Source organism: Coenobita brevimanus, chromosome 39 (assembly GCF_032717465.1).
Source record: "Coenobita brevimanus isolate Jiangsu-jjx chromosome 39, ASM3271746v2, whole genome shotgun sequence".
In the NCBI taxonomy this organism is placed as follows: Eukaryota; Metazoa; Arthropoda; class Malacostraca; order Decapoda; family Coenobitidae; genus Coenobita; species Coenobita brevimanus.
In genome coordinates, this window is record NC_136992.1 from 23,571,982 (window position 1) to 23,599,510 (window position 27,529).

At 42.6% G+C, this 27,529-nt stretch overlaps 1 protein-coding gene across 1 annotated transcript in view; it reads right to left on the bottom strand.

Moving 5' to 3' along the window:
* LOC145396869 (WD repeat-containing protein 91) overlaps positions 1 to 27,529 on the bottom strand; it is a 386,076-nt gene that overhangs the window by 68,909 nt on the left and 289,638 nt on the right. The window contains 1 exon segment of the mRNA XM_080270157.1: positions 4,646 to 4,850. Coding sequence (XP_080126283.1) covers positions 4,646 to 4,850 — 205 coding nt within the window.

A 27,529-nucleotide genomic window follows, 5' to 3' on the forward strand; every position in this document is an offset into this window, starting at 1 on the left:
ACTCCCACACGACCTGCCTCACCCCCCGCCGCCCCAAGCACCTCCCAGCCTAGGCAGGGAATGCTGGATGCCTTCGTGTGGTCAGAGGGATCAGATTTTGTGCCGGAGGATCTGCCCTTTGACGACAGTGGGTGTGGACTTCAGGCTGACTTCCCTGTCGATGAGGATGGTGAATGCCTTGACTACCTGTTGGCCTTCCTTGACGACGAGGTTATGGAGCACATCTGTACCGAGACAAACAGGTACGAGGGGCAATGTGCTCCAGTTCGCGAAGGAGAAGGTGAGGCGGCCACACCATCCACGTCGTGGATGGCAGCATGGGTGCCTCTTACGACCCAAGAACTTTTTGTATTTATTGGATTGATGTTGCTAATGCCCCACAACTGGAAACACAAGCTAGAAGAATACTGGACTTCCGACGAGCTGTGCCCAACACCCATTTTCAATAAATACATGAGCCGCGATCATTTTAGGCAGCTGATGACTTACCTTCACTTCGCGAACAATGATGAGCCTTCCCAAACTGACCCATTATGGAAAGTGAGGGGAATCCTGAACATGATCAAGGATAAGTTTACGAGGTTCCTGCGCCCTTTCAAGAAAGTCGTGATTGACGAGTCCTTGGTATTGTTCAGGGGCCGTCTTCGGTTCGTCCAGTACATTCCAAGCAAACGGCACCGCTTTGGAATCAAGTTTTTCGTGCTGTGCGACTGCAAGACGGGGTTCATCCTAGACTTCGTCATTTACACCGCCAGCAATGTCGATTTGGATAAGACTGACCCCCTTGGATTCTCTGGTTCTGTGGTGAAAGTGCTTTTGGAAAAGTACTTTGGCGAGAATCATGTCCTGTATACGGACAATTACTATACCGCTCCTAAACTCGCCAAGTACCTTTCTGAACACGGCGTCGGCTCCTGTGGCACTGTCAGAAGCAAAAGGGGACATTACCCTGCCTTCCCCGAGGCTGAAAAGTCAAAGCGGGGAGACGTGCACCTGAAGAAATCTGACAAGATGCTTGCGATCAGGTGGCATGATAAGAGAGTCGTGAACATGCTCACCACAGTACACAAGGGGGAAATGCTGGCAACAGGGAAGGTCGACAGAAGGACTGGCGAGCCTGTGATGAAGCCTGATGCTGTCATTGACTATAACGTCAATATGCGGCTGGTGGACAAGTCTGATATGATGATTGGAGAGATTGACTGCCTGAGGAAAAATCGTCGTTGGTAAAGGAAGGTGTTCTTGCACTTGATTGATATGTGCATGTTGAATGCCTTCATCCTGTATAAAATCAAGAACAGGAAGCCAGCCAACTACTCTCTCAGACGATTTTCCAAGACTTGTGTCTACCAGCTGCTTCAGCGTTACGGCCAGGTTCTTTCAACAGGTCCCAAACGCCACCCTCACACACCTCCAGACCGCCTACAGTGTATGGCCTACCTTCAGCGACACCGCCTGGAGCCACTGCCAGCCACTGCAAAGAGGGGGAAAGCACTGAGGAGGTGTCATGTGTGCAGCCACACTACCAGGCAGGACAGAACCTTTAGGCGCACCTCCTTGCAGTGCAAAGAGTGCAAAGTTCCCCTCTGTGCTTACCCGTGTTTCTTTGACTACCACAGCCTAAGTAGATTTTGAAAATAAGGGTAAGATTCTTTGAAATAATACTGAGAGTGACAGTGATAATATTGTTTAGTTTTCTTTTACGTGCTGACAGTGACAGCCGGATGAGTGTAAATTAGTGTATGTACTTGTAAAAGCACTGACAGTGACAGTGTTTTTTGGTGTAAATAATTGTACATAGTAATAATATAAGTATTGCGAGTGACAGTCACTCCAGTGTAAGAAGATGAAAGCATATTTTCCTATTCTATGTTCTGACAGTGACAGTTTGTTGTGTAGAAAATATTATTTTTATAACACTGGACAGTGACACTGATGAATAAGGCAAAAAAAAGAACAGATACAGTGAAAGTGAGCGATAGAAATGAAGTGCGAGTGGCCGACAGGAGCGAGAATAAAGTGCCTGCCGTAAGGCTGAATAAACTCGCGCCGCGGTGGTCTTCCTCAGTCCCAATCCACAATACTGACAGTGACAGTGATTTTTATGGCCGTAATAGCGACAGGCAAACGTTTGCGAAGTCCTATGATGAAAAAAAATGTAGTATACGTGTTTTTTGCCGAGAAAAGGCAAATGTGACAATAGTGACGGGAAGATTGCCACCGCGCTGCATGTCGGCCGTGCGCTCCGTTCATTTTAGCCTTATTTTCAGTGCTTATTTACAAATACGGATTCCAAACAACCTGTACGTTGTTGTATAAAGTGTACTGTGACAGATTGAGGCTGTGGTAGAAAGAAAACCGGGTTTCTGGAGGTGTGAGAGTGAAGACTTTGTTACCCAACTTTGCAAGTCTTCACAAGTCCTTTGGTAGTCAACGAAGGCTCAACATGTGGCTCAGGAGAAAGCTGAATGTAAGTACTATATGCCATAAAAATTTTAATGCTCTAGGGTTAATCTATGATTTTTGGCAAATATTTTCCCACAGGTACTCAGACCCCGCTACAACCCCGCCACAGCGGGGGGATCGGCCGTACACAGCCGCGTTTTAGGGGTTAAATGTCAGGACCAACTTGCCTCCTCATTGGGCAACATAAGACTGGATGATGATGATGATGATGATATAAACTTTATGGTTTCTTTCCTGATGACAAGCAGTTTTCGTAAGTGCCACATAACACCAAATGTCACCACCTGGTGCTAATACCCACTATCCATCCTAAATACAGGCTCAGGCTGTTCCATTCAAGTCTGGTGAGAGGGTATGTTTAAACAAACTCAAGAAAGACAGACTATTCCCTGACCCAGTCTGGGACAACCCACATCCTTATGGGCAGCTAAATTCTATAACCACTTAACCCCCACTTCACCTAAAGATCTGGCACCACTTTTTAAACTTCACAGTCAACAGACTGACTGTTTGGCAGGTGGCAGGCGTATGTAAAGCATACATACATGCACATGGTATGTGAATGTGCCTAACTGATCTGACTAGACATGTTACTGGCAGTTTCAAAGTATTACAGTAGAAGTCCGAATTTTCGACATCTATGGGACCAGGCAAGTGCCGAAATATCAAAATTGCCGAATTATCGAAAACCCTACCCACTCAGTACCTTATATGTTTCGGTGAACACTATCATCATTACTCACATCATTACAAATGTGTTTGGAGAGAGTACTGTATACTGTTTGATACTGTACAATACTGTAATGAATACAGTACTATACATGAATATGAAAAATAAAGAAATTAGTGAACATACTGTATATAAATGTAATGGTACAGTAGGCCTACAAGTTCACATGCACTTACCTAAACTTATAGTAGGTTCCTTATTTACATATGTACAATAGAAGGGGTTGATTGGAGTCTGCTACTGCTGGAAGAAGTCCCCAGCAGTAGAGGGTCCTGCAACAGGCTCTAAGGACTCTTCTCCCTGTTGCTGCGGCAGTAGAGCTTGAGGTTCAGAGACTGCTGTTGGTGATGGAGAGGAGGGAGCAGAGGAGCTTACGTTAAACTCATCCATAATCTGTTTCCTACTCATGCCAGCCTCTAATTTTTTCAACAGCTCAATTCTCCGAGCAATAGTCAACATCTTATGTGTACGCTTCTTGCTAACAGCAGTTAACTTTCCACACGTGGAGGCCATTTTCAAAGCACGCAGAAGATGTTTATACTATTCACAACACATGGCTGGTCCACTCAGGTGTTACAAAGCTCCTGTCTGATGTTACGGTGCTTAAAGCACACTCGAATAGTAATTTCAGAGGTATTTCGGTACGAAGTTCACAAAGCACACAGAAGAATCAAGAGAAGTCGGCAGCAGCACAGCAACAACTCGGAAGAATGGCGAAACAGATTCTCTTTCCCATGCTAGACTCACTACATGTTTGTCCTCTCTTTATGCTATAGGAGAAAGAGCTAGCCTCTGAGCTTCATGGCAGTGGTAGACTCGTTCCATCACTTTCACTATCTCACTCACTAAGGCGGGTAAAGGCGGGTAGCTAGCTGGCGAGCCTCATGGAGAATTTCAAGACTGACGAAAAAAATCGGAGAATCTGCCGAACGATCGGAGATTTTCGTAAATGGGACTATTTCTCAAAACTGCCGAAATGTCAGATTTGCCGGGGATTTGGATGACGAAATATTGGACTTTTACTGTACTTGGTTTCCCACTTTAATTATTTCTCTTTTCTTGCTTTCTGGATCCTGACTCACCCCATCCCTACATGGTCATGTGGAAGGGTGATGGATAAATGGTGAAAAAAATGATCGGCTGTGTAAAACGACGCAAGTTCAAAATCAGGCTGGAATGGGGAAAACCTGATGATCAGAATTTTGCTAAAAGAGATTTTCCTCATATTCTACATGACTCACTGACACGTCATAGAAACACCCCTGCTAATACCATCACACCAGTTCTGCATGAGACACCCCTAGCATGTACTCAATATGACTGGTGGGTATTTGTACACATGGAAAAGAGTCATGTCTATGCAGAGCGCTGGACACAGAGAAAAATAAAGTTGTGAAAAAAGGTCAGAATGATGAAGGTGATGTTGCTATTTTGTTTATGGAACCTGACCTGGCCAATGAGCAAGAATGATGCCTTGTCAGTGAGTGAAGCAGCGATCCTGGAGTGTAGCGCAGCCGTGGATGAAGCGGAGTCATCAGGAGGCCGGGTCTTCGTGGGGGAGCGAGACTGGCGAGAGGATGGTGGAACTACCCCTGTCCCAGAACCGCCCTGTCCTACCAGTCTCTTCACCGGCACATGTTCTGCACTGTTACGACTGAGAGGGAAGAGGATGCTGTAACAAATTATTAATGAAATAAAAAAAAGTAGTCATGGGGGAGATGATGAGGGTAGAACAGATACAAGGTACAGATGGTAAAATAGATGATAGTAGTAGCAGACAGTGAAATGGTGAAGGGCAGGAGGAAGGTAGGTCAGATACAAGGCACAAATGATGAAACAGAAGAGAGTAGCAGTAGATAGTGGCAGTGTGCAGGGAAGGAAATGGTGGAGAGATACATGGAAAAAAAGATGAAACAGAAGTCAGAGGTACCTATAGCAGACAGTGTTAGGCTGAGGTTTAGACATCTGATTGCTGCAGACAAGCCTAAGCTTTAGAGCATTCACCTCACAAACTCAGTGGCATCTAAGGGAACCAGACTTATGACAAAGCATACTCCAAACATAATGCCACTACCAATCAACCGAGACACCAAGTATCCTGGAGTGGAAGAGTCCCACTGCTTCCCTCCCTCCCTCACTTCCCACTCCTCACCTCTCCCTCCCTCCCTCACGTCCCACCCACCTCTCCCTCCCTTTCTCACCTCTCCCTCCCTCCTTCACTTCCCACTCCTCATCTCTCCCTCCCTCTTTCCCTCCCTCCCTCCCTCACTGCTCACTCCTCCTCTCTTTCTCTTTCCCTCCTTCCCTCCCTCGCTCACTGCTCACTCCTCACCTCTCTCTCCCTCCTTTGCTGCCCACTCCTTACCTCTCTCTCCCTCCGTCCCTAGCTTCCCATTGCTCATTCTCCCTCCTTCACTTTCTTTCCTCTGCACCTTGCTATATATACATGCACATACTGCATTCCATTTCTATTCATAAGTGAAAAGGAGAAGGGGAAGGAGGGGGACATTGTATAAAGTGTGCAATAAAACAGCTAAGTTGCTTCTACTCCTCCATTTTTCCTCCCCAATTTCCTTCTCCCTCCTCCCTATATCCCTTCCCTCTTCTCACCCCTTCCTATCTCCCTTCCTCTTCCTCATCCTGCCCTCTTCTTACCCTTACACACCCCTCCCCCTCTTTCTCCATCCTTACCGTTATATCCCTCTTTTCCCATCCTCAGCAAGGGAGAAAGGATAAATATCTTTCATTTTCCACCATGTGTTTCAAAAATGATGTTAAAAAAAAAGAGGGGGGGGTGCATTCTCTCATGTGATATCAAGTTTCAAATTACAATAATTAGTTTCTAACTCTCTCTCCGTGCTTATTTTATCTTCTATATTTTCAAGATTTACAGCAATCAACAGTGAACAATCACCACCAATTATCATCACTCACGCAGTAACAACTAGCAGTAATCAATCAATTACTATCAATTTTCAGCCAATCATGGCAGATGCTGCAAGGTGACTGTGGGAGTCAGCAGTTACCAAATGTCCACTGACATACTGGCATGCTTTACTGAGACTGTAATGCAGATGTCTGGGTAGTAGAATAACTAAGAAGTATTTAGGCTGAATTTCTCCATTATATTACTGCAAGTAAGTTATCTACATGATTACAGGGTATGCTGACCCTTTGCAGTGTGACATTAACCAGACATGGGGTAATCATAATCCATTGTAATCGATTACAGACTTTTGTGTAATTGTAATTGTAATCGACTACTTAGGCATTTTTTTCAAAGTAATTGCAATTGTAATCGATTACTCTCATATTGTAATTGTAATCATGGTTACTTTTACGATTACAAGGCCCAGGTAAGTTATTCTTCCACAAATACTCATCAAGAATAAAATACTGTTGTTCAGTGCCAAACAGTCAAATATACACCATAAAAGTCCATAAGTAATATGAAAACAAAAGTGAATTGTAGGTTATCATTTAGTATCTATCTATCTATCTATTGCCAGACGACATAATCCCGTAAGGGGTGGCCATTTGACTTTGGGTTATATGTTTTATGGGGAGGGGCACTAACCCTCCACCAACCCACTTGTTGACACATAGGGAGCACGTATGGTTTGGTTATATGATTACCACCCAGCATTGTAAATGGTTTCCTGGCTTACAGGAAACCATTTGGCTTGTCAAGCAATGTAAAGCTTCCATATAATATTCTACCTAAGCTAGAATAATATCGCCTGGGAAGATCTCAGTTGGTAGAAAAGTTAATAGAATGTAAGGGTCAAGGACAAAGTGAAGAAAAGTCTCGGTGCCTGAATTATTAATATACATTTGTATTGCAAATTGGCAAAAAAATAAATGAACAACTTACTGGACATAGCACTGTACAGAATATTTTTATCCAGAGTAACAGACGCCATAGGTTCTGCGCAGCTTAACCCTATGTTCTTACTTATGCAGGCAATTCTTATGAAAATGATTTGTATGTATGATATACAGTTGGCGCAATGGAAGTCTGGACCTTCTAATTCGCACCATATATTTGGTAGGGTCCAAGAAATATTATAGGAAAATTCCTGTAGTTGGTGGATTTTTTTCTGGTGGTTTCTAGCAACTTTACAGGCTTACCACCACGTGCTGTGGGTTTATGAGCTCAGTGCCTGCCTGACTTTAGATGGGAAAGCATGTCAGATTTTCTTGTCCTTCTTGGCCTTTGTTAATTTCAAAGCTCTCGTTTTCACACCCTACTCTGCCTTAGTGAATCATTGAAGATGGGTCCCAAGCCACTAAATGATGTAGAAAAAGCCCAAATTTTAACTATGAGAGAGGAAAATGTAAAAATTAGGGATATCTGTATTCGAACTGGGTGAGGAAAATCTACCGTTATGTCACTCCTTGCTGCTGCCCGCCACCTGCTAAAAAACACAATTCCCCAACATAAAGACAGGCTAGGACCTAAAAGAAAGACATTACCAACTACAGACAGGTTACTGAAGCAAGCTGTGATAAAAGACCCACGTTTGACTGCTAGACAACTGAAAGATATGTACCCACAATTGCTGAAAGATGTCTGAAAGAACCATACAGAATCGACTTCATACAGACTTCAAGATCCCCAGCTGTACTGCTGCACTAAAGCCTCTCCTTAATTTTTACATTTTCCTCTCTCATAGTTAAAATTCGGGCTTTTTCTACATCAGTTAGTGTCTTGGGACCCATCTTCAATGATTCACTAAGGCAGAGGAGGGTGTGAAAACGAGAGCTTTGAAATTAACAAAGGCCAGGCAGGCCAAGAAAATCTGACATGCTTTCCCATCCACAGTCAGGATGGCACTGAGCTCATAAACTCACTGCACGTGGTGGTAAGCCTGTAAAGTCACTAGAACCACCAGAAAAAAATCCACCAACTACAGGAATTTTCCTACAATATTTCTTGGACCCTACCAAATATATGGTGCGAATTAGAGGGTCCGTACTTCCATTGCGCTGACTGTATATCCCAACAAAATATCAGTTTTATATTACTAGATGATGTTTTTGCTTTTAAAAACTGACATCAGCTATTTACTTAATTAATGTCAAGTATAAAAGAAACGTGCTCATAATTACATAGTGCATAACAGTACATGTAATCATGATTACTTCTTATGTAACTGTAATCGTAATCAATTACTTATACTTTTACTGTAATCATAATCATAATCGTAATCTGAAGTTTGCAAAGTAATCGTAATTGTAATTGATTACAATACCCCTGTAATCGCCCCATGCCTGACATTAACACAAAAAGCTAGGCTTGCATACTCTCCCAAACACTCCTTATTTCATGCACTACTCTACATGCACTTTACATACCACATATCGTACTCCACTATGTCACAGGGACTGACACTACCAGGGGTATGCTGCCAGAAAACTTTGTCCCTTCTACTCATTGATGGACCTGAAGGGTGGCATGGCATGAGTTCTGCCAACACAGTTTGGACCGGGATGGGATGGGGTTTGAATCTGTGCCAGAGGGTACAAGGCATTGTGGTTCTCAGGCTGCTGCTTCCTCCCAACAGAAATGGGCCCAAACCTGAGAGCAGCATCCCAGGAGGCTGCCCTAGCAGTGGATGGCAGGGCAATTACAAAGCCATGGCACACAAGGGTTTGACAGTACATGTGGATAAAACAAAAATGATAATATTTTGGGCTGGTGGCAGTACTTTCAAAGCAGAGGGAGTGTGGCCAAGTGCAGTTTGCCACTAGGGTGTGGGCAGCAGCTCCATCTTATGCTGTGTTTGTTATAAGTGGGTGCATAAGAGATGTCGTGGTATTTGAGACAGACTGTGAAATAATGCTGATTTTGTGGGTGCAGTGTCAGAGACAGCATGTAGAGATTATCAGGTGTGAAAGGATTGATCTTGCTGGAGAGTCTCTTGAGTATGGGGAGGAATCTTATTACTTGGGGGTACATGTTATGTGCTCAAGGTGGGACTAGAGTTAGCTCTGTGGCTGGGGTAAGAAGTGGTTGGAGAAAGGTTCAGGGAGTTGTTGCCCCTCCTAACAATAAGAGGACTCTCTCTCTGTGCTAAGGGATCTTTGTATGCAGCATGCATTGGAAGTGAAATGGTGTATGGTAAGGAGACCCTGGCAGTAAAGGAAGAGGATATTTGAAGGCTCAAATGTACAGAAATGGCAATGATTAGATGGATAGGAAGTGCATCCTTGAATGTGAGGACTGGGAGGGCTAGGATTACAATTGAAGAGTTCAGAGGAAGGATGTGGGACTAGAATGTATTGGTGTAGTGGCAAGGAGGGGTAGACTAAAATAATTTGAGCATGCTGAGAGGATAGAAGATGACAACTGGGTGCAGAAGGTGAGGAGTGAATGTCGGGAGTTGAGTTGTGATGGCAGATAAAAAAACGACCAAGAACGAGGTCATAGAGTGTGACCTCAGGGATAAAGGAATGAAAAGGAAGATCAAGCAGTGCAGAGAGCTGCTGTCACGAATTCGCGCGATTGTGTATTTATACAAATTCATGACATTGTACCTTGCTGGGAAACCACAAAATTTAGTGGAAGACCCACTGTGTATCGCTCACTTTAACAGTCCCTATGCATTTTGATCTGGATAGTTTTTTCAGAACATTTGTCGCTACATCAAAAGTGGCTGTTCTTATGCATGACATTAGTGCTCCACTGAGTAATTTCATTGTGCTTGTATATTGTTCGCCCTGCCTCCATTGACCATTGAAGTTAGGCCACGCCCACTTCCAGTGAACATGGCCATCTCTCACTCCCATACCCGGGTTGGTTACATCAGTCAGCTTCAGACAACCACGGGAGTAGGGTCGTCGTGCCAGTACTGAGACCAGGCCCTTCATAGTGCCTACAGTCTCCAGAGTTCAACAATTCCCCGTATCTCCCCACCTAGTTGGTGATCGGTTGTAGTGACAGCAGCGACCAGCGCCTGCCTTAGCAGAGATACCCAGCTCTTCACAGCTAGCTTCGTTTCCTCCACTGACCAGTATTACCATTCAGTTTCCTAGGCTTTAAGATTAGCTTTATGAATGAGTGAGTGAGTGTATTTCTTTTGATATTTGAATTCACTAGTCCCCCTGTGACAGTGAATTCCCCTCTTGAATTCATTTTTGAAATTCATGTAACATAAATTTATTTCATTGTAATTAATAAATTTACAATTCTTTTCTTTGAGCTTAATGTAAATCTAGAATCGTGTTTCATTTCTCCACATTGAGCTTACTTTAGTTTCCTATTCTCAGTTTGCACAAACTTCTTATATTACTCAAGACTGGTATTTAAGCCAGTTCTTTCATATTAATTCTTAAATCTGTTGTGTCAGCCAGGAGTTAGCACCAGCAAGAACCTGATCATTATTATTATTATTAATTATTGACTGTCAGGGGGTAAAGATCACACTTTCTTGGAGGCTAACAGTGCTAATGATACAGCATTCGTGAGTAGATAGTCTCCACTGTGTACTGTTGAGAAAGTTTATACAATTCTAGTCCTTAGGGAATCGACGAAGTAAGCCAGCATGAAGTATAACTTACTACTTGATTTCACAAGTCAATTCCTTGTCTTTACTGTCAAGTAATATTTGCATTTCTTTTAAAAATTTTACATCCCCCGTGACATCTGGCGACCTCATTCTAAGATATTAACTCCTAGCTTTAAAGTTATTAACGAAATAATACTCACTCACTCTTACCTAGGTATTTGTTATCATTAAAGTCTATAGGCTCTATCTTACTATTTACGTATGAGTTTTTCCAGCCCAGTTGCCTTTTTTTTTTCTTTCTTGACCAGTTTAACTAGATAAACTGGTCACGATTCACTAGTCCCCTCTGCGACAGCGAATCCTACCAGTATAACGATATAAATCGAGTCATGATTCACTAGTCCCCCCTGCGACAGTGAATCCTACCAGTTTAACTAGATAAAACTGGTCATGATTCACTAGTCCCCCTGCGACAGTGAATCCTACCAGTTTAATGAGATAAAATGAGTCACGATTCACTAGTCCCCCTGCGACAGTGAATCCTCCTCCACAGGAGATAAAATGGGTAACAATTCACTAGTCCCCTGCGACAGTGAATCCTCCTCCACAGGAAATAAGACTGGTCACCACCAGCCTGTGCCTATATTCTTTACTTTCGATTATTGGCATTTCTCTGCGAAACAGCAGTCAGTACTCAGTCTTTAGGTCACTCAGTCTTAGATGAGTTTGCATCATGGCTACTAGCATATTTGTACAGGAAGCCAACGATACAGGGCTTACTGATCCCAAGGAAATTAAAGACTATGTGCTCTCACTGTACACTTATGAACAGCAATGCGGCAGTGATGCCCGTGAAGACTGTAAAATTCAGCGTGAGGAACGCAAGAGAGAACGTGAACACAAGCGAGAACAGCACGAGGAATGTGAGAGAATGTGAACATGAGCGAGAACAACACGAACACGAGCTTGCAGAGTGCGAGGCACGTGAGAAACATGAACTTGAGATGCTGAAGCTCAAGCAAGACTCCTTGGCTTCAGGCACATCTGGTGCAGCTGACCCGAGCTCCACGAGTGCTCTCCCAGCACATGTTCTGGAAACCCCGCGCCTCAAGCTTCCTTCACATAAGGAAGGTGAGTGAATCGAGCCATTCATAGCTCATTTCAAAGACATGGCGCAGCTGTACCAGCTGGATGAGGCAGCTATGCGGCTCCAGATTCTTAGCTTGTTTGAGGGCCCTGCCCTCGATATTCTCCCCAGAGTTCGTGGAGACAATCTCACGTATGAGATGATGAAGGCCACACTCATCAAAGCGTATGGTTTCACAGCTGACGACGCCAGGAGTCAGTTCATGAGGGCGCGTCTACAAGAAAAGGAGACTGCTGTTCAGTTCCTTGACCGTCTTATTGCTTACTTAGATGAGTGGATGGAGAAAGATGAAACCTCTCACATGCAAGAGGGGATAACTGACCTCATGCTGTGCACACAGCTAGAAAAGTCATGGCCTGCTGAGCTTATGGCTCTGCTTAAGTTCTGCCACGTAAGGGATGCCAGCCAAATGGTGGAAAAGGCTGATGCATTCTTCACTGTGTATGGGTACCAAACTCGTAAGCAACAGACCTGGAACAAGAAAGATACTGCCAAGTCTGGGAAGCCATCTCAAACCGAATTCCAGCATCAAGGCTGTTCTCAGAATAATGGCCACAGTCCAAACAAACCGCAGAAGAAGGACCAGGGAAAAAATACGCAGAAACCCAACTGGAAGAAGTACAAGCAGTATCCTAACCAGCAGCAGTATCCCAAGCAGCAGCAGAACAAGGACAAACCACGTAACCCTCAGTCAGGACAATCAACTTTAGTGTATCGGAGGCAGAAGGCAATCGCAGCCTTCATTCCACAACATGCGCACGGTGGTGCCGTTCCCACCAGTACAGGTACTTCCCCACAGTTTACTAGTCCCTCTGCGACAGTGAACCCTCCTCCACAGTGGTCAATGCTCCAACTCCTCAGATGGTAAGCACGACCCCTCAGGCATCTAGTTCTCAGGGTGCCACGTTTGCTGCATTGTTCGTTCCGCAGTCTCATCAACGACTGGCTGCTACTTTCTCAGACCCTTCCACCAGCAACACTGCCTTTCTTGTTCAGCCAGGGTTTGTGGGAGGTGTTTCCGTAAATGTTCTGAGAGACAATGGTTCCTCAGGTTGCTCCATCATGCAGAGTTTAGTTCAGACCGACGAGTACACAGATAGGCAGATCCAAGTTAGACTTACTGGTGGATCAGTGAGATTGTTCCCTGAAGCATGTATCCAGGTAGCATCTTCCTTTTACACTGGTTCGACATTTGCAGCTGTCATGCCAGAACCTTTGTTTGACTTAATTATAGGTCATACCAGGTGCCAAGTATAGTTGCACGTAGATGGCGCTACTCATACTTTGGCTGCAGTAACAAGAGCCATGGCCAAGGCTCCGAACCATGTCACCCTGGTGACCATTGCATCACCACAAGATCTGGTTTGTAACCAAGATGTTGTCCAAGAACAACAATCTGACCCGACACTTGCTGCCGTGCGGAAGAAGCAAAAGGGTAAAGTGATTAAGTATTCACGGGGAGGTCAAGCCAGGTTCCTTTGAAAACAAGGACAGCTGTACCATGAGTCACAAACACCCCAGGGCGAGGGTCAACTGCAGTTTGTCATTCCCGTGAAGTATTGCCATGCAGTGTTAGAATGGGGTCATTGTTCAGCGGCAGGAGGTCACATGGGCAAAAAGACAACCCAGGGTCGTATCCGTGCTGACTTTTTCTGGCCAGGAATGGGACAGGAAATAGATAGGTTTGTGCATTCCTGCAATGTGTGTCAATGTACCAGCAACCAAGTACATGTCCTTCCTGCGCCGTTTGAATCCACACCCATAATCTCTGAGTCATTTGAGAGAGAGGGCAGTGGTGACGTGGGTGCAGACATGACATCTCACCCGTTGGTCCCACTGGACACATTATGTCCAGAGTTTGTACATACATGTAGGTTAACCCCTAGGCACCGGGCATGGGTAGACCTATCCATGTCCCAGAACTGGGTTATTTTCAGGAAAACTGATTTCCCCCCCCAAATTTTTTTTCATTACAATTTGATCACAAATGACAAAAAACACATAAAAAGTGCGTACATACTCTCTGTTGGCAATTTGGAGGTGGTGGTGTGGTGTGAGAGAGCCGGTGGGTGGCGGCTGGGTTGAGTGTGTTCAAGGTCGCGGTGGCGGGTTGGCAGTAGTGGTGGAGGGAGGAAGGAAGATTGTCTCGCACCAAAATAAGTGTTGGAGTGTCTTTATTTCTCTCACTAATTCACAATGCCAAATGAACACAATATTACAACCAAAATAGCAAAAACACACAAGAAAGTAATTAATAAAGATCGGCTCATTTTATATTTTCCATGATACTTATTTTCTAACAAACTTAGGTCTATTTAGGAATTTACAAATATTTACACACTATTTACACATTATTTCACTGGTTTTTAGTACTTCTTGACAGTGTGATACTCCCTATAGTCGGTACAAGTGTACTCAAGCACTCATACAACCTCCCTCACACCCCTCAGGGCCCCCTAGTAGCCCTCCCCACCACCCCACCCACCCCGACCCATACCCCTACCCTGAACCAGTATCAGCTGGTTCCAAGGCCACACTCTCCCTACACTGGCCTACCCCTTCCCCACCCACACCCTCGCCCCCTTCCCCAGCCAGCCAGCATGACCCCGCACACCAGCCATGCCGGGACAATACTCTGAGTCCATATGGCGCACTACGAAGTTCAAACATGATCGTGAAAAATTAAAACGTCATATGACGTGGACCGTAGGCCTCTACCAACACATCATATGATGTGGACTGGCGCCTGGGGGTTAAGAGGGAAGTTCGAGACCCCCGCAGAGGCAATCTGAGGCTGTCTGAATTACCTTGTGGTGTGTCTCGAGCTGTGGGCCTCTCTGAGGATTCCCGGAGAATACATATTATCCACATGAGTGTTCACACCCATGTTGGGTGTTAAAATGTGACCTGCACGAGACTGCGTAGGGATTCTCAGCTTGCCGATATTAATTGTAAGTGTAGAGTTAGGTTTAACCAGTAATGTACAAGGGTCCTTTGAGATTCTGTCCTGGGACTATGTTTCCTGGTTAATAATGTATCCAATACAAAAATGATGGTGTACCTTTTGTAGCATATGCACAGACTATTGGGCTGTGAGAGAATTTGTAATCAATAAAAATTGTTTGTCACACAGACACTACTGATGCTCCACCTTGATTGATTTCGCTGGTACAGTTGGCGGGTGCAGCAGTTTTATGGTGCAGATCAGCTGATCATCTCTGCTGCATGCTGCCACCTCTTCTCTTCTGCCTCGTTGTCTCCATTTACTATTAATTTGTATTATATCATTTTACACATAGGTACAGTTACACTATAACTGTCACATCTACACTGTGTAATACACACACCAAGCTACATAACAATTAGTTGTTAATGTAAATGTTGCAAATTATCGCTCAGTTTGACCTGAGTACAGGATTTTTCACCGTCGTCACGGAGTTTTTCCCTCAAGCTTGCTGCTATTAATGTAAATACGGGGTTTTTATGCTCACTGGCGACAGTGATTTTCTCCAGTAGAAGGATACTACACACACCACAGTGTGAATCTTGTGTGACTGAGCAAGGATTTATGTATATATCGTAAAATTTTTTGGAGAAAATTTTGATTTTGGTGGGACATAATGTCACGAATTTGCGCGATTGTGTATTTATACAAATTCGTGACATTGTACCTTGCTGGGAAATCACAAAATTTAGTGGAAGACCCACTGTGTATCGCTCACTTTAACAGTCCCTATGCACTCTGATCGGGATAGTTTTTTCAGAACATTCGTCGCTACATCAAAAGTGACTGTTCTTATGCATGACATTAGTGCTCCACTGAGTGATTTTATTGTGCTTGTATATCGTTCGCCCTGCCTCCATTGACCGTTGAAGTTAGGCCACGCCCACTTCCAGTGAACATGGCCATCTCTCACTCCCATACCCGGGTTGGTTACATCAGTCAGCTTCAGACAACCACGGGAGTAGGGTCGTCATGCCAGTACTGAGACCAGGCCCTTCATAGTGCCTACAGTCTCCAGAGTTCAACAATTCCCCGTATCTCCCCACCTAGTTGGTGATCGGTTGTAGTGACAGCAGCGACCAGCGCCTGCCTTAGCAGAGATGCCCAACTCTTCACAGCTAGCTTCGTTTCCTCCACTGACCAGTATTACCATTCAGTTTCCTAGGCTTTAAGATTAGCTTTATGAATGAGTGAGTGAGTGTATTTCTTTTGATATTTGAATTCACTAGTCCCCCTGTGACAGTGAATTCCCCTCTTGAATTCATTTTTGAAATTCATGTAACATAAATTTATTTCATTGTAATTAATAAATTTACAGTTCTTTTCTTTGAGCTTAATGTAAATCTAGAATCGTGTTTCATTTCTCCACATTGAGCTTACTTTAGTTTGTTATTCCCAGTTTGCACAAACTTCTTATATTACTCAAGACTGGTATTTAAGCCAGTTCTTTCATATTAATTCTTAAAAATGTTGTGTCAGCCAGCAAATAGCACCAGCAAGAACCTGATCATTATTATTATTATTATTATTAATTATTGATTGTCAGGGTAAAGAGCACATTTTCTCAGAGGCTAACAGTACTAATGATACAGCATTCGTGAGTAGATATTCTCCGCTGTGTACTGTTGAGAAAGTTTATAAAATTCTTATCCTCAGAGAATCAGCGAAGTAAGCCAGAATAAAGTAAAACCTACTACTTGATTTCACAAGTCAATTCCTTGCCTTTACTTTCAAGTAATATCAGCATTTATTCCTAACTTTTACATCCCCCGTGACAGCTGCCATTAGGTGACCGAGGCTAATACATGCAAGCATGTTGTAATCTTTATAAATGACATGAAACAAAATGATTAAAAGGTTTGGAAATACAAGGAACACAAATACTGACTACTGTAAATACTGAGTTCCTACTATATGTTATATTGTATACTGTATGTAATCTATGTCAATAACAAGAAAGCAAATACATTTTACAACAGAATACTGTATTACTGTACAATGCAAAATAATCCATCAACCCCTTCGATTGGAAGATGTATTTTACAATTCATTATTGCTATCTTTAAACAGATATATTCAGCTTACAGGAGATTTTTCCTGAACCTCTAGAGCACTATGACTGACGATCGTCAGTTTGCTAATTTGCCACATAGTCTCATAACTGATGATCGTAGAAGGGGTGTCAAAAACAGCCGAGCACTAATCCAGCCCCTTTTATGATGTAAATGGTTCCTACCCAATCAGAACTAAGGGATGAGGTGGTGGGAAGGAAGATCCTGCCCTCTCACCAGGTCTGTGGGGGAACCCCCCCCCAAGCCACTTCTCCTCCTCCCTCTGGCTGAATGGATACAGCCAGCTCTGTCCCCTCCCACCCAAACTACCCCGCAAATACCACATCTACATCGTATGGGGGGGTGTCTCATCCCCCCTCCCCATCAGAGACCCCCCACCCTTCCTCCACCTCCCTCCACACCCTCTTTCATATCGAATGACTCAGCAATTTCCCTGTCATGATCGCTTTGTGTGTGTTTCCTCCCACCATGATACCCCCCACAACACCTCCCCTGCATTGGGGGTGTGTCTCATCCTCCCACACCCCCACCAGAAATCTCCACCCCACCTCCACCTTCCTCCCTCCCAATCCTTTGCCCAGAATATTTTGCAGTAATTTCCCTGCCATGATCAGCCTGTGTCTGTGTACTTTTTTTTTTTTCTTTCTTTTTTTTTGATTCTCATGCTGGCTCTTGCACCTAGTTACATCAATGGAACATGTCTTAAACTGATTTAATTGATTTTGGTATGGTTCATTAGCGAAAATTAGTTTTTTGCTGAATTTGTTGGGTTTGGAAAAAATTATATTATTATTATTTTTTTTTTTTACTCTCATGCTGACTCCTACACCTAGTTTCATTGATAGGAACATATTTTACATTGATTTAATTAACTTTGGTAAGATTCTCTAGCAAAAATTAGATTTACATCGACTTTCCTGTTTTCTCTATTATTTGATGGGCGGATTTGCGGTAACCATTAGGCCTAGGGGACTGAGATTGGCTTTTTCAGGTGTGTATATTCAAGCTCTTCAAATCTATAAGAAAAAATTTTATCTTGGTAAAAGATGAAAAATCGATCCCGAATTGCGGCTGTGGTGAAACACTGCTTCAGAAAAATGGGGTCATTAGGAGTTAAGGTGAGTGCTATATTTTGCAGCATACAAGATGCTGCAGTGTGAAAGATACACTCTAATTCTGGAAGGGCACCTCTGAGAAATAAAAGCTTGTTTCGACCAAGACCGCAGAAAGGTTGCTTGATTTGAGTAGTTTTAACTCAAATACACACTCACCATTCAGAATCACTGTTCATTAATGTTGATCAGTCAGTGGTTTCTTTATTTTTATGTAAAAGAACAGTACAAGAAAAGAAAACAAACAGCATCTTCTTTAAAAAATGGTACTTATATTCCACGATGCCATGTTGACACTGTTTATGAACTGTCCAATTTTCTTCATACAATACTTTGAAAATTAATGTTCATCTCCATTAAAGTATAATTAATGTGTATAAAAATATTATTTTCCTTGAAATGAGCTGAAAACACAATAAAACCTGTTTTTTTCATTCTAGAAAATATCTATCTATTTATCTATTGCCAGACGCCTCAATCCCGTTTGGGGTGGCCACAAACAAATCACCTAAAAGTCGCCCTGTCCCCCGCCATTTCACTGCCCTGCTCCCAACTCACACACCCCCTCTCTCATATACCACTCCACCCCATTCCTCCATCTCATTCTCGGCCTCCCCCTCCCTCTTCCCCCCTCCACCTCACTCACATACACTCTCTTCGTCAGTCTTTCACCCTCCATCCTCTCCATATGGCCAAACCACCTCAGTGTGTTCCTCATAAAGCTTCCTATCACATCAACGTCCACACCACAACGCTCCTTTATATCCTCATTCGTCAGCCTGTCTCTCCATGTGACTCCACAGGCTCCTCTTAAATAACTCATTTCCACTGCTCTCACTCTTGACTTGTGTCCTTCCAACAACGTCCAAGCTTCACTTCCATACGTTAGAGTTGGTATCACAATACTGTCATGTAGCAACTTTTTCACTTCCATGCTCACTTCCCTGTTTCTTATCACTGCTTTCAAAGAACCAGCAACCTTTCTTCCCTGCTGTACCCTTTCAAGCACTTCACCCTCCAAACCTCCATCCTTACTCATCACACTACCCAAGTACTTAAACGTACTCACATTTTCCAATTCCTCACCATCCAACCTCGCTGTACATTCACTGACTTCACCTCTCTCAAAGACCATCACTTTACTCTTCCCTACATTCACCTTTAGATTCCATTTCTTACACACTCTCTCAAACTCATCCACCAAGCCTTGCAGCTCCCCTTCGTCTTCACGAAACAACACAGTATCATCTGCAAACAACAGTACAGGGAGTTTCCAAGCACTATCCTCTCTCACCAGGGCCACTCCAACATCCACTACCCTACCTTGTACCTCTTTTATTACCCCATCCATGCACAGATTGAACAACCATGGAGACATGACACATCCCTGTTTCAAACCAACTTTCAAAGAGAAAAATTCACTTAGTTCACCACCCACACGCACTGCAGCCTTCGCAACATCGTACATACTCTTCACAGCATGCAACAACTTCCCATCTACTCCATATATTCTTAACACTTTCCACAATCCTTGTCTATCCACCCTGTCATATGCTTTCTCCAAATCCATGAAAGCCGCATACAACTTCTTTCCCTTTTCTAGAAACTTTTCCACTAAAGATCTAAGAATGAATATCTGATCTACACAACCTCTTCCCTTCCTAAAGCCTCCCTGTTCTTCTCCAACTAATTTCTCTGTTCTTTCTCTAACTCTGTCAATAAGCATCCTACCATACACTCTTCCTATTATACTAAGAAGACAAATGCCCCTGTGATTACCACACACTTCTTTTTCCCCTTTTCCTTTGTACAAGGGAATAATTATACCTGACTTCCAATCCTCCGGGACTCTACCTTCCTCCCAGGCCAATCTGCACATCTTCCACATCCATTCTACTACTATCTCTCCCCCATGCTTCAGCATTTCACCACACACACCATCAATTCCTGGGGCTTTCCCCGATTTAACATTCTTCATTGCTTCCACAACTTCTATCCTACTGATTTCTTCCTCTCTTCTCACCTCCCTCCTTCTCCCAGCCATTCCCCAGCCACTTATACTTGCATTACATCCATCCTCTATGTTCAACAATTCCTTAAAGTGTTCTCTCCATCAGCTCACTTTTTCTCCCTTCTCCACTAGTAATCTACCATTTTTATCTTCCACTCTCCTGCTAACTTCACTTCCACCCTGTCTTACTCTTTTCACCTCTTTCCAGAACATTTTCTTAAAGTCCCTCCACTTTACACTCAAATTCCTTCCATATTCCTCATCCACTCTCTTCTTACTCTCTCTTACTAATCTTTTCACCTCTCTCTTTCTTTCTACATATAACTCTCTCTTCTGCCTCTCAACTTCTTCCACGCCCCTATTTCTCATCCATTCATTGTATGCTTTCTTCTTTTGTGCCACAGCCTGTCTCACCTCTTCAGTCCACCACGCTGTTCCTTGCACCCCCCTCCGTCTTCTCTTCCTTCCACACACCACATCACATGCTGCACGTATTTCTTCTGTAAATATCCTACACACACCTTCCACGTCTCCCATCTGCTCCAATTCATATTTGCCCAATCGTTCCTCCACTTCTCTCTTATACTCTGCCTTTTTCTCATCCTCTCGTAACCTTTCCATTCTCCTTGCAACTACTCCTTCCTCTTGTCTTTCCCTTCTTCTATTCCTCCATCTTACTTGAATCCTAATTCTGGCCACCACCAAGTAGTGGTCAGAAAGTCTACTCCCTCAACCTCTATAAGCTAGAAAATATAAAGGCAATTAAAGGTAGAAATACAATTTATGTCCAAATCAAGTGCTTCTATGTATATTAAAATCACAAACAACAGAAACAGAATTTTTATAAAGTCATGTACAGTGAACATTTACAGCATTTTATTTACCCTAAATTCCTAAAAGCACCCCATACTTGTCAGATTCGTAATCAACACATCTAATGTTACAGTATTTTCCCAAATTCAGGCTCGACTCAGTGCAACTATATGTTGCCCTTGATGTCTCATTACCTACACACAACACACTCACTTCCTTACCTGAAAAATATACTATAACAAACAAAAAAATAAAATACGACACGAATTGTTTCAGCTCAGCTGACAACCAAAATACAAACATACTCTTGAACACTACTTTGTCGCCATCACTAATTACGCATTTTCACCAGCCTTTAAATACCTCTACAAGAATATAAAAATGTAGCACTTGTATATACACACACAAAACAAAAAGCAAAAATAAAATGTTTTACAACTATCTATCTATCTATTGCCAGATGCCTTAATCCTATAAGGGGTGGCCACAGACAAACTGACTCCATGTTGCCCTGTTCCCTGCCATTTCACTGCCCTGCTCCCAGCTCACACCACTCTCTCTCATATACCTCTCCATTTCAACCCTCCACCTCATCCTTGACCTTCCCCTCCCTCTCCCCACCCTCACCTCACTCACATACACTTTCCTTGTAAGTCTCTCACTCTCCATCCTCTCCACATGGCAAAATCACCTCAATGTGTTTCTCCTAATGCTTCCTATCACATCCACATCCACACCACAATGCTCTTTCACTTCCTAATTTGTCAGTCTGTCTCTCCATGTGACTCCACATGCTCCTCTCAAATAATTCATTTCCACTGCTCTCACTCTTGACTTGTGTCCTTCCAACAACATCCAAGCTTCACTTCTGTAGGTCAGAATTGGTATAACAACATTGCCATGTAGTAACTTTCTCACTTCCATGCTCACTTCCCTGTTTCTTATCACTGCTTTAAAAAAAAACAGCAACCTTCCTTCCTTGTTGTACCCTTTCAAGCACTTCACCCTCTAAACTTCCATCCTTACTAATCACACTACCTATGAACTTAAATGCACTCGCATTTCCATTTCCTCCTCATCCAATCTCTCCGTACATTCAGTGACTTCATTTCTCTCAAAGACCATAACTTTACTCTTCCCTACATTCACGTTTAGATTCCGTTTCTTACACACTCTCTCAATTTCATTCACTAAGCCTTGCAGCTCCCCTTCGTCTTCACTTAAGAACACAGTATCATCTGCAAACAACAGTACGGGGAGTTTCCAAACACTGCCCTCTCTCATTAAGGCTGCTCAAACATCCACTGCCTTACCTTGTATCTCTTTTATAACCCCATCCATATACAGATTGAACAACCATGGAGACATGACACATCCCTGTTTCAATCCTTCAAAATGAGAAAAATTCACTCAGTTCACTGTCCACACACATTGCAGCCCTGGCACCCTCATACATACTCTTCACGGCATTCAACAACTTCTCATTTACTCCATATGTTCTTAATATTTTCCACAATCCTTGTCCATCCACCCTGTCATATGCGTTCTCCAAATCCACGAAGGCCGCATACATCTTTCCTTTCTCCACAAACTCTTCCACTAAAGACTTAAAAATGAATATCTGATCTACACGACCTCTCCCCTTCCTAAAACCTCCTCGTTCTTCTCCAACTACTTCCTGTTATTTCCCTAACCCTGTCAATATGTATCCTACCATATACTTTTCCTATTACACTAAGAAGACAAATGCCCCTATGATTACCACACACTTCTTTTTCCTCTTTTCCTTTAAACAGGGGAATAATTATACCTGACTTCCAATCCTCCAGGATTTTACCTTCCTCCCAAGCCAATCTGCACATCTTCCACATCCATTCTACTACTATCTCTCCCCCACGCACTCCATCAACTCCTAGGGCTTTCCCGATTATAACTTTCTTCATTGTTCCCACAACTTCCATCCTACTGATTTCTTCTTGTCTTCTCACCACCCTCCTTCTCAGCCATTCCCCAGCCACTTATAATCGTATTACTTTCATTCTCTATGTTCAACAATTCCTTAGAGTGTTCACTCATCCCTGAGTGACATTATGTGAGCAATAAACCCCAATGACCCCTTAGATATAAACCTTCACGGGTTCAATCCGACTTGAGCGCCGCAATTACCCACTACACCACCAGGTGCCATAATTTGGTTATATGGTTACCACCCAGCATACTCATTCCTGTGAAGATACAATTAGGTAAGAACACACACACACACACACACACACACACACACACACACACAGAAAAGAAAAGAAAAAAAGGGAGGAGGAGTGATGATAGCAGTGAAGAACAACATAAATGTAGATACTGTGGAAATGGGAGAAGGAAGGGCTGAAGTGATATATATGAAATTAGAAACTGGAGAGAATGTTAAGAGCGATATGGCGGTAGTGTATGTTCCCCCTAAGACGAGAGCATGGAAGGATGATGAATACCAGGAGATGGCGTCAGATATGGCTAGCTACTTGCAAAAAATAATTGAGAAAAGCAATAATATAATTTTGGTGGGTGACTTTAATTGTAAAGAGGTGAACTGGGAGGAACGGTACTCGGGAGGCGGCGAGGATTCGTGGGGCACTATGTTATTAAATATAATAATGAATAATGTGATGACGCAATGGGTCAAAGAAGAGACACGGTTTCGAGGTGAGGACACACCAGCAAGGTTAGATTTACTGTTCACCAAAGAACCCGATGTAATAGAATCATTGGAATATCTCTGTCCTTTGGGAAAAAGTGATCACGTGGTCACTGAGTTCCAGATGTTAATAGGAAACGTCGAGCCAAGAGACGAGCTTCATAGACAGGGAAGATACAACTTTGGCAAAGTAAATTTTACAGGATTGAGAAACTTTTTTGAAAATGCGGACTGGAGAAAATTCAGAGAAACAAGGGAGATACAGAGGAAGTGGGATATCTTTCTAGACCTTTATAATTTGGGAGTGGAAAAATTTGTACCAAGAGTAAGAGGGAAAGAAAACAGGAAAAAGGAGTGGTTTAATAGAAGGTGTATGATAGCAAAAAAAAGAGAGAGATAAGGCGTGGAACAACTGGAGAAAGAGAGGTAACGACAGAACAAAGGAAGAATATAAAAGAACAAGAAATGAATACACAAGAATACGCAGAGAAGAAGAAAGGAATTTTAAAAAGGTATAATTGACAAATGCAAGGATGAACCCAAACTGTTTTATAGATTTGTTAATGGCAAACTGAAACAAAAGGAAGGAATCACCAAACTGAAAGTAGAAGGAGAGGTCTTTAAGGATGCGGCAATGCAAGCAGAAATAATGAACAAACGTTTCCAGTCAGTTTTCACTAAAGAAAAAGAGCTTGTGGAAGGGGAGGGAGTGATTAGAAATGTTCCGGTGATGAAAGATATAAAAGTGGAGGTACAGGAAGTGTATAAATTAATGGAAACTCAAGATGTAAGGAAAGCCCCAGGACCTGATGGAATTTCTAATTGGGTACTGATGGAATGCAGAGAACAACTGGCGGATAAAATTCACAGCTTAATTGTATGCTCTCTGGAAGAGGGGAAAGTGCCAAAAGAATGGAAGAGGGCAAATGTGGTACCAATTTACAAGGGAGGAAACAGGGAAGAACCCCTGAATTATAGACCAGTGTCTCTAACCAGCATGGTCGCAAAATTGTGAGAGAATCCTGAAAGACAGATGGATAAAATATCTGGAAGAGATGAATATTTTGGCTGAATGTCAGTTTGGATTCAGAAGTGGAAGGTCATGTGTTTCTAACTTGTTGAGCTTTTACTCAAAAGCGATTGATGTGGTACAGTAGAGAGATGGTTGGGTGGATTGTGTGTACTTAGACTTAGAGAAGGCCTTTGACAAGGTACCTCATAAGAGACTAATGTGGAAACTAGAATACCTGTATATAGGAGGACTAAAGGGGAAACTTCTGGAATGGATGAGAGACTTTTTGAGAGACAGACAAATGAGGACAGTAATAAAGGAAAAGATGTCTGGATGGAGGGAAGTAACAAGTGGAGTCCCTCAAGGCTCAGTGTTGGCGCCAGTAATGTTCCTGATTTACGCAAATGATATGGTAGATGGAGTGAACAGTTATGCAAGTCTGTTTGCTGATGATGTAAAGATCTTGAGGAAGATAGAGGTTGAGGAGGATTGTAAAATACTGCAGGAGGATTTGGATAGGATACACAATTGGAGCCGGACGTGGGAAATGAAATTTAATGTAAAGAAATGTAAAATACTGGAAATGGGTAAAAGTACCAGGAGACCATCACTGAATTATTTTTTGGGTAATGAATTAATTACAAAAAGGAGAGAAGAGAAAGATTTGGGAGTGCTGGTCCAAGATAGTTTGTCACCAGAAAAGCACATTAACAAGATAGTTGGAGAGACTTATAAACTCTTGACTAACATAAGAGTAGCATTTCATTATATGGATGAGGAAATGATGAAAAAATTGATAGTGGCCATGGTCCGCCCCAGGTTAGAATATGCAGCGGTAGTGTGGTCCCCACACAAAAAGGAAGATATAAACAAGATTGAGAGAATACAAAGAACAGCAACCAAGATGGTCCCCAGTCTGACAGACCTGTCATACAGAGAGAGGCTGGAAAAACTGGATTTGCCTTCGTTAGAGGAAAGGAGAAAGAGGGGAGACATGATTGCGGTGTTCAGGACCATGGTGGGAGTAGATAAAATTGACAAAGAAGATCTGTTTGTATGGGATAAGAGAGCAACAAGAGGACACGGAATGAAATTGAAAAAGTCAAGCTGCTTGAAGGATATCAAGAAATATAGCTTTCCTTACAGAAGTATAGACTTATGGAATAGCCTGGACAAAGAGACTGTCCAGTCTAAAAACTTAAACAAGTTTAAAGCCAAATTTGACTTATTGAGAAACAGCGATGGGAACCCTCGAGCATAGTACATTCCGTGTATATCACAATTAGGTATATTAGGTAAATACTTAAATATTTGGAACGACTTAGACAAAGAGGTGGTGCATGAGAAAAACATTCATGTGTGTAAAGGTAGACTTGATAAATGTGGATATGGAGACAGGACAACACGAGCATTGCTCAATTCCTGTATACTACAAATAGGTAAACAAATAGGTAAATACAAGCTTACACGCTGCACACAACACTCGCTCAGGATATGGTGAGCTACCATTGTACGGACGAAAAGCGCAAGTAAAATGCAGCCCCACTCTCAAATATCAGAACATAATTTTACTCTGGAAATCTAAAGTTAAATACCATTTAGAGAGCTAGACAAATAAAATTATAGTTGGATAGGTACTAAGACACTGACATTCATTCTACCACCAGACCCCTACACACACAATCCTTCTCATTAAATGTCATATCAAAATCCTACATCATTCCCTCAAACATTTTCTGTCAGTTTCACTTGAAAGGTTAGGCAACCATGTGAAAGCCTTACTCCTTCTTATCCTGTTTTATTCTAACAGTTTAGCCAAAGAAGCTGCCAAGCATGGGCTAACCAACCAACTGCAATTATTCTCTCATTAATGTATTGCTAATCCAGAAGTTTTTATTGCACAAGTGAAACTTTTTAATCTAGGGGCTTTTGAATAAATCCACATGAACCCCTTCAGTATAAGATGTTTCCTAAAGTGAATAAAACCATCTAGTGAGCAAGATTAAACTTCCCTTTAAAATACATAACAGTACCGGGTTGAAGGGATAATGATAAGTGGTTTATTGAGCCCCTACTTGGACATCTCCCACTCCTCCTCCTTAACTATACCCACACCACACACATACCCATGGTGTGATTATCAATAACAGACTATCTCCGGCTGACCACATCAGCGAGAAGGTACGGAACATGTATACACTGCTTGCAAATATGAGAATAGCTTTCACATACATAAATGAAGACATGCTAAGAAGGATAATAACATCATTCATTAGACCAACCCTGGAATATGTATCAGTAGTCTGGAGTCCTCATCTCAAAAAGCACATAGACAAGATTGAAAAAGTTCAAAGGGCCGCTACAAGATGGATACCAAGCTTAAGGGACCTAAGCTACGAAGAAAGACTAAATAAACTGAATCTACCAACACTACAGGAGAGAAGGAAAAGAGGTGACATGATAATGCTATATAAGTGCATATCAGGAAAGGAGAAAATAGACATAAATGATTACTTAACATATGGAGAAGCATCAGCAAGAGGACACTGCAAAAAACTGCTTAAGAAGAGAGGTGATAAAGACGTAAGGAAATTCAGTTTCCCAAACAGAGCAACTGATCAATGGAATGCACTACCAAATGAAATAGTGTGTGCCAAAACAATTCACAAATTTAAGGATATGTACGATAAATATGGTTTAAGACCCGGGACAGTACGAGCTTGACTCATTCCTGTAAAGATACAATTAGGTAAGAACAATTAGGTAAGAACATGCGCTGGGTTGCAGTCATGCATTCACCATCATCGATCATGAAAGCTCTGCTAGGGCAGTAGTGAGGCAGAGGACAAATGGGATTGCTCATTCTGACTGCTACATCTAATGTGAAATGGCAGATGCTGTTAGCCTGCTATGAATGCTTATCAAGCACTGCTAATTTCAGATATTGTATTATGTTACTCAGTAA